The sequence below is a fragment of the Asparagus officinalis genome, chromosome 7 (genome assembly GCF_001876935.1).
Source record: "Asparagus officinalis chromosome 7, Aspof.V1, whole genome shotgun sequence".
NCBI classification, from domain to species: domain Eukaryota; kingdom Viridiplantae; phylum Streptophyta; class Magnoliopsida; order Asparagales; family Asparagaceae; genus Asparagus; species Asparagus officinalis.
This window is the reverse complement of record NC_033800.1, coordinates 76,658,741-76,671,991: the sequence shown is the minus strand read 5'-3', so window position 1 is coordinate 76,671,991 and position 13,251 is coordinate 76,658,741. Positions and strand designations below refer to the sequence as shown.

At 42.2% G+C, this 13,251-nt stretch overlaps 2 protein-coding genes across 2 annotated transcripts in view; one reads left to right on the top strand and one right to left on the bottom strand.

Moving 5' to 3' along the window:
• The window catches only part of LOC109847392, a 43,739-nt gene extending 36,074 nt beyond the window's left edge, over positions 1 to 7,665 (bottom strand). The window contains exons 1-3 of the mRNA XM_020416625.1: positions 6,739 to 7,665; positions 6,479 to 6,661; positions 6,229 to 6,410 (exon numbers count right to left, since the gene is read on the bottom strand). Coding sequence (XP_020272214.1) covers positions 6,229 to 6,410; positions 6,479 to 6,661; positions 6,739 to 6,850 — 477 coding nt within the window. The 5' untranslated portion in view covers positions 6,851 to 7,665. The remainder of the gene's footprint in view (positions 1 to 6,228; positions 6,411 to 6,478; positions 6,662 to 6,738) is intronic.
• LOC109849921 (leucine-rich repeat receptor protein kinase MSP1-like) lies at positions 4,923 to 12,664 on the top strand. Its single transcript, XM_020419801.1, has 2 exons — positions 4,923 to 5,119; positions 9,761 to 12,664. The coding sequence occupies exon 2, from the start codon at positions 9,823 to 9,825 to the stop codon at positions 12,433 to 12,435; it is 2,613 nt and encodes an 870-aa protein (XP_020275390.1). The 5' UTR covers positions 4,923 to 5,119; positions 9,761 to 9,822; the 3' UTR covers positions 12,436 to 12,664.

Sequence of the window (13,251 nt, the reverse complement as noted above, 5' to 3'; positions counted from 1 at the left end):
CACCCACGTGAAACCGAGTGAACACCGTAGTTTTCTTTTTTTTGTTTGCGGATGCGATGGGGCCCACGTTGATGTACTAGAGATGAGAAATAAAGCCCACGACCCGATTTTTGTCAGCTATATAACCTTGTACTCGTAACCTAGGTCGGAGTGCAGGAGGGCGTGCAAAGGAGAACTTTTTCGGCTTGGTGTCTTTTGCGGCTACAGTGCAAGGGGAATTGTTTTCGGCTAAGAAAAGCAGAGGCTTTTTTTTTAGGGATTTGTGTACCTCTTTTGTAGAGAGATATTTGTGAGGGATTTGAGAGTTTGTGTGAGGGTTTAAATTGTGAGTGATTGTAAACCCTAGTTGTATCTCTCCCTCTAATAGTAGATCTCCCCCTCCTTGCCCCGTGGACGTAGGCAGTTTGCCGAACCACGTAAAAAATTGATTGTTTGAGTTTGTGGCCATTGTAATAGTTTTAGGATCCCTCGACGCGCAGTCCTAGAGCTGACGAGAGGAAGAGCAAATATCCCACTTTGATGGGATATTAGGCTTTCAGATTCTTGTTCCCTTTGAGAAACAAGAATTCTTATCGATCTTTCTCTCTTATTGTGCACCAGAAACTCTGCCGAAATTTCCGCTGCGCACAACAAGTGGTATCAGAGCCCAGATTCCAGATCTAGGGTTTGGTTGAAGGAGTAGATCAATTTGGAGGCCCGTTTAGGACTTCGTTGGTGATAAAGGTGGGATCTTTTGGTAAAGACTCTATCTTTCAGTTTTGGATCTATTCTTTGTTCGTTGGTGCGTAAGATGTCGGGGAAAGAAGGTGCTTCGGGTGTCGAGGGCGGTGCTTCTGGCGCGAAGACCATTCAAAGTCTGAATATCCATTCTATGAAGATAGATGTGGAGAAATTTAATGGCACAAACAACTTTGGATTATGGAGATGCGAGGTTTTGGATGCGCTGAACGCGCAGAATTTGGAGGATACCTTGGAGTTAGATGGCAAGCCAGATGAGATTAAAGAGAAGGTTTGGAAGAAGATGAATCGAACGGCGTGTGGTGTGATTAGGTCTTGTTTGACTCAAGATCTAAAATATGATGTGATGAATGAGACTTCTGCGAAGAAGATTTGGGAGATTCTCGAAAGCAAGTATTTGACCAAGAGTGTGGAAAATCGCTTGCATTTGAAGAGGAGACTTTATCGTTTCCAGTTGAAGAAGGGAACCTCCATTAGAGATCACATGAACCACTACACAAAGCTTCTTGCGGATTTGGCGAATGTGGATGTCAAGATTGAAGATGAGGACAAGGCGTTGCTGTTGTTGAGTTCCTTGCCCGACGAGGAATATGAGACCTTCGTTCTTACTCTGATTAATGGGAAGGCATCACTTTCGTATAGTGAGGTCACTGCTGCACTTGTGAATTATCAGCTTCGAAAGAAGGATAAGGAGGCTTCAGTTGAGCCGGTAGCAGAGGCGTTGGTCGCAAGAGGGAAGAATCCAAACCGGAAGAATTGGAAGTCACAGTCTAGAGTAGGGCATCCTACAATTGGAAAAGATCAGTGTGCTTGGTGCAAGGAGACTGGTCATTGGAAGAAAGACTGCCCAAAGCTCGACGAATGGATGAAGAATAAGCAGAAGGGAAAAGGGAAGCAACCATCATCAGAAGCAAACATCGTATCGGATGGTAATAATTCTGACTCTTCTATTTATTCGCTTTCTATCAGTCCTACAGATAGCTATTCGGAGGAATCTGAATGGATGTTGGATAGTGGTGCGACCTATCATGTGTGCCCTAGAAGGGAATGGTTCTCCAGTTTTGAGAAGCTGGTGGATAGTGGTGTGGTGTACATGGCTGATAACCGTGCATGCCAGATCCTTGGGATAGGAAGAATTCGCATAAAGATGTTTGACGGGACTGTTAGAGAGTTAAACGATGTGAGATATGTTCCTTCTTTGAGGAAGAACTTGATCTCGATTGGAGCTTTGGTTGGAGAGGGTCTGAAGGTTCGTGTTGAGGACATGGTTCTCGAGATTGCGAGAGACTCTCGTATTTTGATGAAGGGCGTCAGGAGAAATAACCTGTATTACTTGACTGGAGGTATAGTGGCAGGTGGAGAGCTGACGACTTCTGTTGATTCGACTAGACTGCGGCATTTGGGGCTTGGCCATTCCAGTATTGATTCCTCGCATAGATTGAAAGAGGGTGCAAAGACCTGCAGTTTGAAGTCCAGTGAACATGTTGATGTGAGCAAGAAGACCGAGGTGAAGTGTGGCACCTCTATTCACCGTGCTAAGGGTCGTTCTGGAGGAGTTCACGTGGATGTTTGGGGGCCTTCCAAGGGGGCATCATTGGGAGGTAATAGGCGTTTGGTTTCCTTTGTTGGTGGCTGTTCTAGGCGTGTTTGGGTTGCAACCAAATCCCCTTTGGAGAAAGTCCTAGTAGTTTCCAACAGATTGAAGAAGTAGTTTGGATATGACCATTGGTTCACCTCAGGTGGAGGTGTTTGAGGCCATTGGAGGTGCTATCAGCCGCAGAGTTGATGATATTGGAGAAGGGTTGCGAACTCTTCTAGTGAATTGAGGTCGTTCGCGGCCATTTGGGTGAACTACGTTCGGCTTGATTCCTTGGGCAAGAGGATACGTAGGCAGTCCTTATGATGCAGCCGGTTTGGATTTTTGATGGGGGTGAGATCGATTTGGTGAGTTGATACTGACATTTGGAGAGTGTTTGCATTCTCATTTGGGTTCTCGACTTGTTATGGATTGATTCTGTTGTCGTGAATTGTTTCACGGTGTACTGGACACAACAAGTGAGGCATTTGGTTTGGTTGGTGTCGGCTCAGTTTTGGAAAAACTTCGCCGAGGTGGAGAATTGTTGATAGAGACATGTGGAAGGCTAAGGCGGTGGTTTCAAAGCAGCATGTGATTTCTATGCGTGTGGGGACCACTCATCAAAGAACTCGTTTTTTTTTGGTTTTTCGTTTCCACATGAGCCCACCCGAACCTTGACATGACCCGACTTCCAGCTGCTATAAAAGGGTCACCTAGGGTTTCGTGAAGAGGTGGTTCAAAAGGTGAGGGGTGCTGCAGACAGAGAGCAAGGCTACGGGAACTTTGCGGCTGCAGGTGCGAAGGAGAGTTGTGCAGGAGGGCGTGCAAAGGAGAACTTTTTCGGCTTGGTGTCTTTTGCGGCTACAGTGCAAGGGGAATTGTTTTCGGCTAAGAAAAGCAGAGGCTTTTTTTTTAGGGATTTGTGTACCTCTTTTGTAGAGAGATATTTGTGAGGGATTTGAGAGTTTGTGTGAGGGTTTAAATTGTGAGTGATTGTAAACCCTAGTTGTATCTCTCCCTCTAATAGTAGATCTCCCCCTCCTTGCCCCGTGGACGTAGGCAGTTTGCCGAACCACGTAAAAAATTGATTGTTTGAGTTTGTGGCCATTGTAATAGTTTTAGGATCCCTCGACGCGCAGTCCTAGAGCTGACGAGAGGAAGAGCAAATATCCCACTTTGATGGGATATTAGGCTTTCAGATTCTTGTTCCCTTTGAGAAACAAGAATTCTTATCGATCTTTCTCTCTTATTGTGCACCAGAAACTCTGCCGAAATTTCCGCTGCGCACAACAGTCTGTATATACATATAAAGCATAGTAAAGAAAATGTACCTTCAACAAGATGGTAAAGCTCAGAAAAGTACTATCGCACTGCTAACGTGTTGTGAAATACTTTGTAGAACTAACAATTTATTCCTTGAGATTAGAAAATTTAGAGAGCTAGAGAACTTTTCTTTTCACTTGCTCTTTTGCTTCATGCATTACCACTATATATACATCTATGAGTTACAAGACTTTAGAAATAATTCTAAAAGTCAAATGAGAAGAAGTAAATTCATGAGTTTATGGACATCCATAAATAGGTTCATAACACAAGTTGATTTTTATCAAATTAAATTCTAAAACTCAAACTCAACCCTACTCGATGACCATATTTCTTAGTCTAAATTATTGAACTAAGAAAAGAAGTTAGAACAAAGTACAAGTTGTCCAAAGCCAGTGAACTTAAACAGTCAAAAGGTAGACAAAGCCAATTTACGCGTACAGCTAGGTTTCTTCATCTACGTCTTCGCTTGAGAGAATTAAAGAAAAACAATGTGAGCATTCATTTAGTGTGGACAGTGGACTCAAGTCTTCAAAATTTTCTTCAAAATATGCTTTTAAATATCCTTTGCAGCCCAGAAGCTTTTAAATAAAGTTCAAGCACAAAGCTTCAAAAAATTCTTCCAAGATTAGAGTTCCCACACTTTTCAAATCCTTTGGGCGGCCTACGCAGAGAAAGTACACGAGATAAATTGCTTGTCTCCTCTGGAAAATTTATTTATCTCTGTCTCCTGCTTAGAAAATGCACGTATAATACTACAATTATTATACTAGACCCAAGGGCTTGACGTTATCATCCACATAAATCATTCAGATTTTACTGTCCGCATCTTGCAACATTAGATTTGAAGGTACACGGCAACCGGCACATTTCTTATACCAATGATCACTAGCTCAACCAAATCCCAATCCAAAGATATACGCCCTCAGTAGTCAAGAGGGTGGGCGGCTATAGACTGGACTAAGATTGGTTCATCCTTAATCGAAATAGGAACAATGCAGTATTTTTTAGGATCTCTTTATAACATATTGACATCGCATAACATCCTTTGAACAAAATATAGATAACTGAGAAATGACTTCATTTTGAAATCAAGAGGTCAAAGTGATGATAAAAAGTTTATGGGTAGTACAAAGGATGTATCTCCAATCAATCCTTGAAGATAAATCCCCTTAGAGTTTCTAATAGGACACAACTAGAAACAAGTGTTGACTCCTTGATATATAAAACGAGGAGAATTTGTACACGGCTTTATTATTAAATCTTCAACAGACCAGAAGTGAGAGATCTACGCAGTACACAAACCACTGACAGCACATACACCTATTCTGCCGACACGGCCTATTTCTTATTCCCCAGTGCCCGTATGCAAACATCAAATACAACACGGACACTCATTTTTATAGTATTTACTCAACAAATGCACTAAAACTGTCTCCAACAGAAATCATGATGCTCATGCTTCTAGCCTAAAACATGTACATATTGTTGATAATAGTGTATTGTAGTGGGTTTTAGTCCCACATTGCTTGGGAGAACAAACCTCACACTCCTCTACTTGTATAAATATATGTGCACACTCAATATTCAATTCAAGGGAAATTTACCCAAGATTCTCTCTCTCTCTTACTTTAACATGGTATCAGAGCTAGGGCTATTTCCCTTTCAATAAAATTTTTAACGCTTTTGCGTTCTTTTGCCAAATCTTGGCCTTATTGCTTTGCAGCCGTTTAATGTTTTATTTTTTTTTATTTTTATTTTTAATTATTTGGCGTTCATCTGCCAGATATTTTGGCCTTGTCGTTTTGCGGCCTCTTAACGCGTTTCGCGTTCTCGTTTAACCTTCGGGTTCTATTTTAAACCTTCGGGTTTCATTCTAACCTTCGGGTTCTATTTTAAACCTTCGGGTTTCATTCTAACCTTCGGGTTCTATTTTAAACCTTCGGGTTTCATTCTAACCTTCGGGTTCTATTTTAACGGCATTGTCGTTTCAAGACCGTCTCTCGGTCTCAAATTAACGGCATCGTCGTTTCAAGCCGTCTCTCGGCCTCAAACGAACGACATTAGTAACAGCATCTCGACATCTTAACGTCTCAAGATTGCTGTTATGGCTCCTTCAGAGAAGATTCCCAAACCACCTTTGCCCCTCAATGATCAAAGTGACTGGGCAGGGTGGTCCACCATTGTCACCAATGCCTTGCGTGGCGCTGGTTTGCTTGATCATCTCACCAGTACGGGACCAGTTCCACCGTCCATCAGCACTGTTGCTTCATCCAGTACTATTGCCTCTGGCAGTGGTGATGTCGATCTTCAGACTGCTCGTGCTCTCTATGTCAAGGAGAGTTCAGAGTGGCAATTGCAGGAATTTCGTGTTATGGATTATCTCACTCGCTGTGTTGGCTCTGGTCTCACTGTCGAGATTGGCTCGCTTCCCTCTGCTCAGGCCATGTGGACTCGTCTCACTGAGCGTTTCACTGAGTGCTCGGGTGCACGGGAGGCATATCTTCTGCAACGCATTTCTCTACAACGCAAAGGTAGTTCATCTCTGCAGTCCCATTTTGGACAAATGCAAGCTTTTTGGACAGAGTTACGCTCCATGCTTCCTCAAGAGGTTTCTTAAAACTCTCAAATCGCGATCCTTTGGAGAGAATACGATCAACCATAGAATTCAAAAAGGAGATGAAGCCGTCGAGATCAGAGCAAATGCCGGCTTTATCCGGATCCTCGTCTGCTAACAAAGCTCGGATGCGATCTGATAATGATGATGAAGGAACTGCGATGAAGGCAAATAGGTCAGTACAGGACATATATATACATACAAAACAACAAACTAAGACATACCAAGTTCGATGGAAGAACCTTCAGCATGACTTAGTTCACCCGAGGATGGTAACCTGATTTCCGGAACAACCAAGGTTGATTCAGGAATGGTAGCTGTTGATGCACCCGCTACATCAGAGGCTTTTTCAATTAAAGCTTCAGAAGACGGCGGGTCCAAGCTAAGAGGCTCTTTAAGAGTTGATTCTACAAACGAAGGAGTTACAATGAGCATAATGAGATGTTAACCCAAAATTTGAAACAAAATTATGGGTAAAATGTACCAGCAATAGGCATAACATCAGCCGACGTACCAACGCCTTCAGTTGGTCTCGCTTTTGTTGCGACCGGACTAATCTGGGGAGTGACAGTGACTTCTATCATCATAGGGTCCATAGGAGTAGAAGGTTGAGGCTCAAGAACTGATGATTGCAAATCAACCTCAGTTCCTGCCCATGGCACGAGTTCGCTACCCTCTGGCCGATCAGACGTTCCAGTAATTATAGTAGTATCAGCTCCAGCAGTTGGTCCTATAATTCAGACACTTATATGATTAATCAAGTCAAAATATATACGTATATATATATGTGGAGTTCACAGAACCAAAGTCTTACTCTCAGAAGGACCGGCTTCCGTTGAACCAATTCCAACATCTGAGCCGATAGTTGCATCAGAGGCTTTCTCTAACAGAGAATCAAGGATTTGTTGATGGTCGTCCTCTGAGATATTAAAGTCGAAATTATTAAAATCATCGACTTTGGTGGCATGGGTAGCTTCTCCTTCAATAGGCTCGTGCATCGGGATGTCTAAAGAACATGAGGAACCATAAATAACATGTAAATTTAGACGAATCTGCCCAAGACAAAGATCGATTTTACCTTCATTGGTCGGGGCTGATTCGAGAGCTCCACTACTGGTACCTGCTTCTTTTAATTTGACTAAAAGGAGAGAAAGCGCACAGGTCATTAGAGGAGGCACACGGTCCGACTCATTCATTTCTCGGATTTCTCTTCCGAGAGGAGAAAGATCAGTACCTGTGTCCGCAGCTGATGGATCAACGTCAGGAGTGGGTGGAACATCAGCCGATCCTTCCTTCAGAGCATCATGCATTTGTTGGACGAAGCTTGTTTCCTCAATTTCCATACCTCCGGGAGAAGCAGCATCAGCTGGCAATTCTCCTTCCTCTCGACTCCCTGCAGAAGTTGAACATGAAATAAGTTTGAACGTCAAAAAGTGTAAAAGCTATAAAAACAAATCGTTACCTTGCTCATCAGAAGAAGCACTACGACCAGACGCCTCTTCTACAGCAGGAAGATGAACGCGCGGTTTAGAAACAGCTTTCTTCTGTTTCTTCAGAGGGCGTGCACCAGAACCTTCATGACGATGTTTGGTGCGTAACTCAGCTCGGGGAGAAACTTGAGTTTGAGCTTGAGTAGAAGTTCGAGATATTTGCCGACGAATGAGAGGCACCATATCCTCTTCATCCTCTTCGTCGCAACTAAGAACTTCTACCGTCATCCGGTTAGGATGTTCCATGACGACTCTTTCCTTACGTTTCTTTGGAGCAGCTTGTGGTTGGGTCGGAGCGACAGAAGGCCTTACAAGTCCTCTATCAAAGAATGAATCGGGAAGGCCAGATACTTCCTCAGAACTTGATTCATTCTCGTCTTCCCCTTCTGAAGTTTCGGTTGCTTCACTATCAAACTCCTCTTCACTATCAACTGGGAGAGCCGGTTCCTTTCCTTTCCTTGATGATTCAGCAGCCTCTTTTCCTCGAGGCGACATCACAGCTTCACGAGGCGGTTCTGTTGCTTGTCGTGGAGCTATTTCCTCCTCTGAGTCTGATATCCTCCTACGTCGAGTGGCAATATTGGTGGCTATCAGCCATTTGCAAAAGAGGAAAGTCATCCGTAGAGGCGGCGTCTCTAAGGGGAGATCAAATTCAACATTGGTGCAGCCGGCAATGCTCCAAAACCAAGCTCTCGCCCCGTCGATAAGTCCACCTCGAAAGCTGAGGTGACGATTCGGGTTGCCGATGTATATCTGATCATACCCGAACTGACGGGCGAATCGACATGGAAGATAGGGTTCGATGTGGCAAACATCCCTTATCCTGAACAACAGATATCCGGGACGAATGTTCATCAACCATCTGAAGCACCCGACATCCAAGATAGTGCGATTCTGCCTCGGGTCTTCAGCATCTACTAAAGTAGTATTGTAGGTACCGGAGAACTGAGGGAAGCAGGGGAAAAATTCCCAACACTTGTGAATTTTAAACTGCCTCGTTATGTCGGGTTCTCGATGCCTGATCCATTTGCAATTCTCGAGATTCTGCAACAGAGGGATGCTAGAATTTGCCGTCTCAGGAGCTTCCATTAAATCTGGTCGATGAAGTACTAACCAGGTCATCAGATAAGTATAAGGTAGCTCCAGCTTCGGAACGGACAGACTGGCAGAGGGTTTCTTTTTCTCCTGAGTAAACACGGAGATTAATTGCCGTAATCCACTATGAATATCGGCCACCATAGCGGGAAGCAAAGATAATTTACGACCTGTACACATCTCTTTAACCATAAAGCTAGAAAACCCGCCAGCAGAGCAGTAGAGCTAATCGGAACACCAGCTTGCCACAGATAAGAGCGGAATTTAGTGCCGTGTAAAAATCCATCTTCTGAGCGCGAGGTATAAGATTGCGCGTTGGTTTTCCCTAACAGGCGATTGATTTCATCAGTACTCAAAGGAGACAATCCGCACACATCTGCTGAACGATCATCCAAATTCTTGAAGAGATAATCGGCGAATTGTTTCAAGCTGACCTAAGGAAATTTCTTTCTAGCTTTGGGCTCCATATCGGCCATGGCTATATGATAATGGCAAGTCAATTCCCATAAAGTATCATGAGTCACAGTTGAGCTATCTAGTGCCATCCAGATTGCTAATAATCCAGTATTTCATGAAAGGACCAAACATATTGAGATCGACGCTCATTTTGTCCGTCACCAAGTTATCAAGGACAAGACAATTCTACTTCCTCATGTTTCATCCGCTGACGAGCTTGCAGATTTCTTCACAAAGGCCTTACCTGTTCATCGGTTCCAGTTTCTTGTACGCAAACTCACTTTGTTTGATCCAACATGAGTTTGAAGGGGGCTGTTGATAATAGTGTATTGTAGTGGGTTTTAGTCCCACATTGCTTGGGAGAACAAACCTCACACTCCTCTACTTGTATAAATATATGTGCACACTCAATATTCAATTCAAGGGAAATTTACCCAAGATTCTCTCTCTCTCTTACTTTAACACATATAAAGCACACACAGCACCTGAAACAAGAGAATCAGACACTCTCCTCTCTAATCTCCACAATGCAAATCCTAGCCTTCACCTTCCTCTTCTTCAACATAATCCCTCTCTCAACCTCTTGCGTCCCTGATGAAATCGGCGCCCTGAGAGATCTCAAGCTGGGCCTTGAAGACCCCAGCCAGCGGCTGGCCTCTTGGACCGGAGATGACTGCTGTTCATGGGCTGGCGTGGGCTGTGACAATCGAACCGGGCATGTCATTAGGCTTGACCTGCACACCCGTACGTCAAATTATAGCATGAAACTCAATGGTGCATTCAGTTCATCGACGATTTTTCTGGAACACTTACAGTACTTGGATGTCAGTGGAAATGACTTCAAGGGTTCTTCAGTTCCTTCGTTTATTGATTCCTTTAAGGAGTTGAGCTATTTGGACCTCTCGAATGCAGGATTCTATGGTACTGTGCCTCCTCAAATTGGAAACATTTCAGGTTTGCGACATATCGATATCTCTGGAAATTATTTCTCTGATGATGATAACGGCAATGCTGGGTTGTTCCAAGCATTGAGCAGGCTCAGTTCATTAGAGTTCTTGAATCTTGTTTATTGTGGTCTCAGTATAATTCCTCAGTCTCTTTCATCTGATAATGTTTTCAGATCCTTGTCATTCTTTGATCTCTCTATTAACAGATTCAACTCCTCAATCCCCAACTGGGTTTTCAATATCACTAGCCTTCAACACCTTGATCTCTCTGGTAATTTTTTCCAAGGCCCTATACCTTCATCAGTCGGAACTTTAAATTCCCTCAATTTTCTTGGTATTTCTGGTATCTATAACATTGTTTCAATACCCAGTGAATTGGGAAATTTGTGCAACTTGAAGATCTTGGACCTTTCCTACTCACCTCTGAGGACTGAGTTCATCAAATTGGAGAGGATTTTCTCAGGATGTATCCGAAACAGTTTGGAGTACTTAGATTTCCCTCGCTCAGAACTCTCTGGTATATTGCCAGAATGGATTGGAGAAATCAAGAATCTGAAATCACTTCAGTTGTTCGGTAACTCAATTTATGGTTCGGTACCTGATTCTATTGGCAGGCTATCTCATTTAGAGACATTGCACATCGGAAGCAATTTATTGAATGGAACTATCACCAAAAGTCTTGGGCAATTATCTAATCTTATGTCGCTAGATCTTTCTGAAAATTCTTTACATGGGGTCCTTTCTGAAGTGCACTTCGGTAATCTGACACGGTTAGATTTTCTGGATTTGTCTTCGAATTCGTTGATTATTGAAATTGATTCAGACTGGATTCCGCCTTTTCAACTTGAATACTTATCTCTGGGTCATTGCAAGATTGGTCCTAGCTTTCCTTTGTGGCTGAGTAACCAAAACAATCTTACTTACTTAGATTTGTCTCAAATCGACATTTCTGATACTATGCCAGATTGGTTCTGGAGCTTAACTTCGAAGCTCAACTATCTGGATCTTTCGAACAATCAAATCATTGGAAAACTGCCAGACTCTTTGGTGCTCGGTGATGGCGATTATGTGCAAGTTTTTCTAAATTCAAATAAATTCTATGGTGGTGTTCCACGAGTTCCTCCAAATGTTGCAAGGTTGAGCTTATCAAACAATTCCCTTTCGGGGCAAATTCCTGATAGCATTTCTGACGAAAAGTCTATACTGGAGTTCACATCATTCTCCAATAATAAATTGATCGGTACAATACCCTCATCAATTTGCAAGCTGCGGAAATTGCACTATCTCGATGTTTCAAGCAATCATCTCTCAGGCGAGCTCCCTAATTGCTGGAACCGATCATCAGAATATTTACAAGGTTTAGATTTCTCAAACAACAACTTCACCGGTAAATTTCCTCACTCAATTTGCTTATTGCCATCGCTTATAACGTTACATTTAAGCAACAATGAACTCACTGGAGAGCTCCATTCCTCATTGAAGAGTTGCATCAACTTGGTAACTCTTGATCTCAGTTTCAATCGATTCAATGGAGAGATACCAACCTGGTTAGCAGAAAGCCTCAACAATCTAAAGATACTCGGTTTACGGTCTAATTTGCTCGGTGGCAATATACCTCCTCAGTTATCTAAACTCGCCTACCTTCAGATTCTCGATCTAGCACGCAACAATCTATCAGGCTCTATACCACGAAGCTTTGGCAACTTCAGTACCATGAAGAATGCCGAAAGCTCACTGGCTCCCGTCTTAACTAGCTTCATCAATTTCAATGATCATATGCAATTGAGCATCAATGGAATGGACCTTCAATACGAAGGCTCGCTGTCTCTGTTAAAGACCATAGATCTGTCTGATAACAACTTGTCAGGAAAAATCCCTGCAGAGTTAGCAGACTTAGTTGGATTGCAGAGCCTGAACTTATCGAAAAACCATCTAACTGGAAGAATCATTGAAGATATAGGAAACTTACGGCAATTAAGGTCTCTCGATTTGTCGAGAAATGAGCTGTCTGGTGAAATTCCTCCAAGTTTGGGTGAGCTAACATTTTTGAGTCAATTGAACCTGTCATATAACGAATTATCGGGGAGAATTCCATCTGGTAAACAGCTCCGGGCCCTCCCTTATCCTTCAATATATGTGGGCAACAGAAACCTCTGTGGATTTCCTTTGCCAGAATGTGGAAGTGGTGATTAAACTCTATCTCCAACGAGCTTGATTGGTGAAGATGAAGTAGATGAAATTGAGTGGATTATTTCAGGTTTTGCTCCAGGTTTTGGAGTGTGTATTTCAGTAGTCTGTTGGGTGTTAATTTTTCACAAGAAAAGGAGAGATGCATGTTTTAATATGTTAGATAGTGTATGTAATAGCCTTCCATTTGTAACATCCAGACAATCTCATGACAATAAAAACTCAATTGAATTGATTTTGTGGTTGTGCACACTTCTTTATTAATGTGAAACTCATTTCACTTTCTGTGCATATTTTTTGAGTTATCGCTGAACTGTTAAACCTTTTGATGATAATTTGATGGTGCTTAAATCAAATGTTAAATTTTTTGAGTTATCGCTGAACTGTTAAACCTTTTGATGATAATTTGATGGTGCTTAAATCAAATGTTAATGCATCTTTTATTTAACTGTTAAACCTTTTGATGATAATTTGATGGTGCTTAAATCAAATGTTAATGCATCTTTTATTTATCTGCATGACAAGAATTACAGGGTTGAAAATATATAATGTTATAAAAGCAGATTGATTTTAGGTATAAAGTATGTCTCTAAGCAGATGAACTAGTAAAGACAAGAAGAAAACTTCAACAATGATAGATTCATGTAGAAGTATTCAAATTTGAAAGATAAAATGGAGGAATATAGTAACGCTGATTCATAATGAAATAACATATAGCTGAATATGCACACAATTAAGCCTATGTCTTCTTATAATTAAACATGGGTCTTTTCTAAAGTAGGAGATACATTTAATACTAGTTTCCATCAGTAACACAATGTC

Coding starts and splice junctions, on each gene's coding strand:
- LOC109849921 (XM_020419801.1), top strand. CDS start 9,823: ATGCAAATCCTAGCCTTCACCTTCCTCTTCTTCAACATAATCCCTCTC.